Source organism: Martes martes (assembly GCF_963455335.1).
Source record: "Martes martes genome assembly, chromosome: 1".
NCBI classification, from domain to species: domain Eukaryota; kingdom Metazoa; phylum Chordata; class Mammalia; order Carnivora; family Mustelidae; genus Martes; species Martes martes.
In genome coordinates, this window is record NC_137888.1 from 206428472 (window position 1) to 206433009 (window position 4538).

A 4538-nucleotide genomic window follows, 5' to 3' on the forward strand; every position below is an offset into this window, starting at 1 on the left:
ATCTTTTTTTTTTTTAATTTATTTTCAACGTAACAGTATTCATTATTTTTTCACCACACCCAGTTCTCCATGCAATCTGTGCCCTCCCTAATACCCACCATCTGGTTCCCCCAACCTCCCACCCCCCGCCCCTTCAAAACCCTCAGGTTGTTTTTCAGAGTCCATAGTCTCTCCTGGTTTTCCTCCCCTAAATCTTTTTTTTTAAATAACAATCACTTCCTATTATTATATGAAATATGTTCTTTCCTATTCAATTAAAGATCACCTGTACCTTTCTCTTTAGCATGACTGAGTCCATTTATGGTTACATACACTCAAATTATAACTTGAGTTATTGTTTCCTGCACTCTGTATTAAAAAGTATATTTTCCTATTATTTTATTCCAAAGGTTTTATCCATTTAATCATGAATTAGAGACCCATGTCGATGTGATTGTTGTTCTTATATATCTTTTCTGTAAGATGTTAGTATTAGAGTATTGTCCAGTTTTGTTGAAGAAGGTTCTTTGAATCCACCATATTTAACATGAGTTTATTTTCCCTACCTTTCTTCCTATTTAATTAGATCTCATTTTCTTAAAACTTGTTTCTATAAAGATGCACACCTTTATGAACATAAAGACATGGACAAAGTTGGTAAGGGAAATAACTGCTCATATGACCCAGGGTCTTCAAGGATAAATCATATACTGAAAGGGATTAGATTTGGAACATTCAAGATTTACAGAGTATGATTTGGGAAGGTTTCTACATGTCAGACAAGGAACAGAGTAGCAAGACTGATGTGTACCCATTGGATTTTGTGTCAAACAAAAAGCAAACCCCAAAGACTAAGATAACAAAGGAATAAATGCCACCAAGGCAAGTAAGAGAAGAGCCAGCCTCATCCACTCTCCAGCCACAGAAAAACAAGTGTGGTCAAACAAACAGTGCGTGGAGATAGGAATGACAATTAGATCAGAGTCCTGAGGTGGACTCCATAAGGAGGCCAGTGGGGCAGTCAGGATGGGCTCCCTGGAGTCTGATGCAAACTCAGCACCCACACTGTATTTTCCCTCTGCAACCTGGTCTTTTGATGGACTCTTCAACCATACTGTTTTTCAGACACCAGGCACTGGCCTTCTGTTAAAACCATTTTTTCCCTTTCCTTCACTGGACTCCAATGTTTTTTTTTTTTTCACATTATATTAAGCATGTATGCACATGAAAACACACAAATCCATATGTATTTACACACACACCCAAAGATGACTGAACAAAGAGAATAAACCATTCATATATTAATAGGAAGGAACTATGATTGACTTTTTACATATATGGACTCAATTTGTCAACCACCTTAGGAAGATGAATACCACTAACCCCACTATTCCAGTGAGAATAACATTTTAAAATGAATTGGTTGTCTTCCCAAATTCAAACAGTTAAGATGTGGTAGATCCAAGATTCAAAACTAATTCACTGATTCCAAAATTTTGCATTTAATATCATATAAAAAAGTCTTTGACAATTTCATCTTGATAACCCATCATTTCTGTATGTTGTATATTTCATGGGGTCAACTGTGAATTTGTTCCTTTTGCTCATATTTCTAGTGGATGTTCATACATTAAGGTGTCTTATAAACATATCACTCTTTTCTCTTTTGGAGAAATTGCTTTTTGCTGTTTTATTAGTTACTTTGGACATCAAGGTGATATACCTAGAGCTGGAATTCAGCCATAAGTGGGAAAACTTTCTTATCATCATGATCTTTAAGGACCCATCTGGGTTTATTTGTCTTTTCTTCCCCCTCTTCCTTTTCTCTGCCTCCTTTTAGATGGTTTTTTTTTTTTGTACTTCTCTAAATGCAAGAGAAAATGGTCACGTTAAAATTGAGCACCAAATTACATGTTCATGGGAGTCTTAACACCTAGAAATTGGGTACTTTTTTATATTCATGAGGGTAGTGATAATTTGATGTTGAGAGCTTAATTAGTATAAATTCTTTCCTAAGTACCGTAGCTGGGGGTGAGAAGTGTCTGGTAGCCACGTGGCCCCAGGAGTCTGTGTGCCAATTTGGGACCCTCAAAATAGAGTTGTTAAACAACACTTGTAAATAAGGAAGGGATCCATTTTTACTGATGTGGAAGGAACATGATGTGAATGAAGTACTCCTTGTGTATTGAAGTCTACACTGCAGTGGGGAGGCAACCTCATTACTTAGCCTTTCCTGACACTACCTCTCATCACTCTTCCTCTTGATGGTCTCCTGATCACACTGGCTCCATTTGAGTCCTGGTTATCCAAACAAGAGTGCCTTCTCACGGTCTTTGAACTGGCTTTTTTTTCTGCAGGGCACAGAAGTCACCAGATGACCTTGTGTCTCCCATGCAGTCTTCTCTGAGGTCTCTCTGCAAACGTCTCCTTCTGTTTAGGCCTTTCCAAACTCCCAGGAAAGAATACACCTCATCCAATTTATTTTATGCCTGATTTTTATCCCTCACATGTCATTGTAGTTATAACATTTCTGACATGATACCAATGCCCATTTGTGTCAAAAATAATGTTTTTTTTTTCTCAATTTCTAGACATCACAACAACTACATGGGACCAGGCAATGATACCCACATTTCAGGATTTCTTCTGGGATTATCAAATGATCCAGAACTGCAGCCTCCCATATTTGGGCTTTTCCTCTTCATGTACCTGATCACTGTATTTGGAAACCTGCTCATCATCCTGGCTGTCAGCTCTGACTCCCACCTCCACACCCCTGTGTACTTCTTCCTTGCCAACTTGTCCTTTGTAGACATCTGTGTCATCTCCACCATCATCCCAAAGATGTTGGTGAATATACAGACACACGGCAAAGTTATAACCTATACAGAATGCATCAGCCAAATCTGTTTTTCCACACTCTTTTCAGGCTGGGACAACTTTCTCCTGGCTGTGATGGCTTATGACGGCTTTGTGGCCATCTGCCACCCCCTGCACTACATGGTTACCATGAACACCCTGCTCTGTGTACTGCTGGTTTTGGTGTCCTGGATCATGAGTGTCCTGAATTCCTTGTTACAAAGCTTGATGGTGTTGCGTCTTTCCTTCTGTTCAGAGGTGGAAATCCCCCACTTTTTCTGTGAACTTCATCAGATGATCCAACTTGCCTGTTCTGATACCTTTCTTATTGACACAGTAATGTATGTTTCAGCTATGTTGCTGGCTGGTGGTCCCTTTGCTGGGATCCTTTACTCCTACTCAAAGATTAATTCCTCCATATGTAGAATCTCATCAGTTCAGGGTAAGTACAAAGCATTTTCTACCCGTGCATCTCACCTCTCAGTTGTTTCCTTATATTATTTTACAGTCCTGGGAGTGTACTTTAGCTCTGCTATTACCCAGAGCTCCCATGCAAGTGCAGTAGCCTCAGTGATGTAAACGGTGGTCTCACCCATGCTGAACCCCTTCATCTACAGCATGAGGAACAGAGACATAAAGGAGGCTCTAATGAGATTCTTCAGGATGGCAGTTCTAAAAGGAACAAGTGTCTTGGTGGTGAAGAAGTGCCCTTGATTGCAGGGCTCAAAGTCATGATTTTTGATTATTTTGAAATAGAATTTGATCCTATGTATTTCCAATAATTTCCATTTCTTAGAATTCAACTTCTCTTTACAATTTCAGAAAACTCTATTTTCTATGCCTTTTACTCTGTCTGATATACATACAGTTTTTCCCTTTATCCATTTTCATACATTCCCACAGTTCTTCCAAACATTGGATCAGAAATATTTGAAAACTTCCATATCATTTACAGGACTGCCTTGATTTCTTAAATATGATTTCTTTTCAAATAACAGATATCATGCCAAGTAAAATTTCCCTAAACTTCCTGAAGGAATAACCATAGTTGTATTACTCAGATGTATAAAATTATACTTGACATCTAAGGCCATTTATACTTTCATCATAGAGGAAAATATGAAATCATGGTTTTCACTTGTGTCTGTTGTCATTCCTTTTTACTCTTTCACTGCTCTTCTGGATAATGTAGACTTTATCATCATCCCCTTTAAGCCCCAGCCAATGGGTAGTGATGCTATAGGTAAGGAATTCCTGCAACACTCACCTGGACCCAAAATCCTTGCTACTCAGCCCTGAGCCAATGTTATGGATGAACTGTCCCTTGTCATTATTTTGTTTTTGTTAATGTGATTAACATGTAATTGACATCACATTGCATTAATTTCAGGTGTACAATGGAAAGATTCAGTATTTGTATGTATTACAAAGTGATCAAAACAAGTTCAGTTAACATCCATCACAATATACAAACTTTCTTTCATGATGACAGCTGTCAAGAACTCCTCTCCTAGCTACTTCAAATCTACAATACAGTTTTGTTAGCTAGAGTCACCATTCTGGATATGACATCCCCAAGATTTACTCATTTTATAAGTGGAAATTTGTAACTTTGGGCACTTTCACCCATTTCACCCACTCCTCACACCCTAGCTCAGGCCACTACCAATATGTTCTGAATATCCACATGCTTGGTTTGG

The 4538-nt window shown here is 38.4% G+C and overlaps 1 protein-coding gene across 1 annotated transcript; it reads left to right on the forward strand.

Annotated features, from left to right (window-relative positions):
• Window positions 1–2586: 2586 nt before the first annotated feature.
• Window positions 2587–3417, forward strand: LOC308340112 (olfactory receptor 7A10-like; the record flags this gene model as incomplete). The annotated part of the gene is made up of 1 exon (XM_080799277.1): window positions 2587–3417. The coding sequence occupies one exon, from the start codon at window positions 2587–2589 to the stop codon at window positions 3415–3417; it is 831 nt and encodes a 276-aa protein (XP_080655403.1).
• Window positions 3418–4538: the final 1121 nt, after the last annotated feature.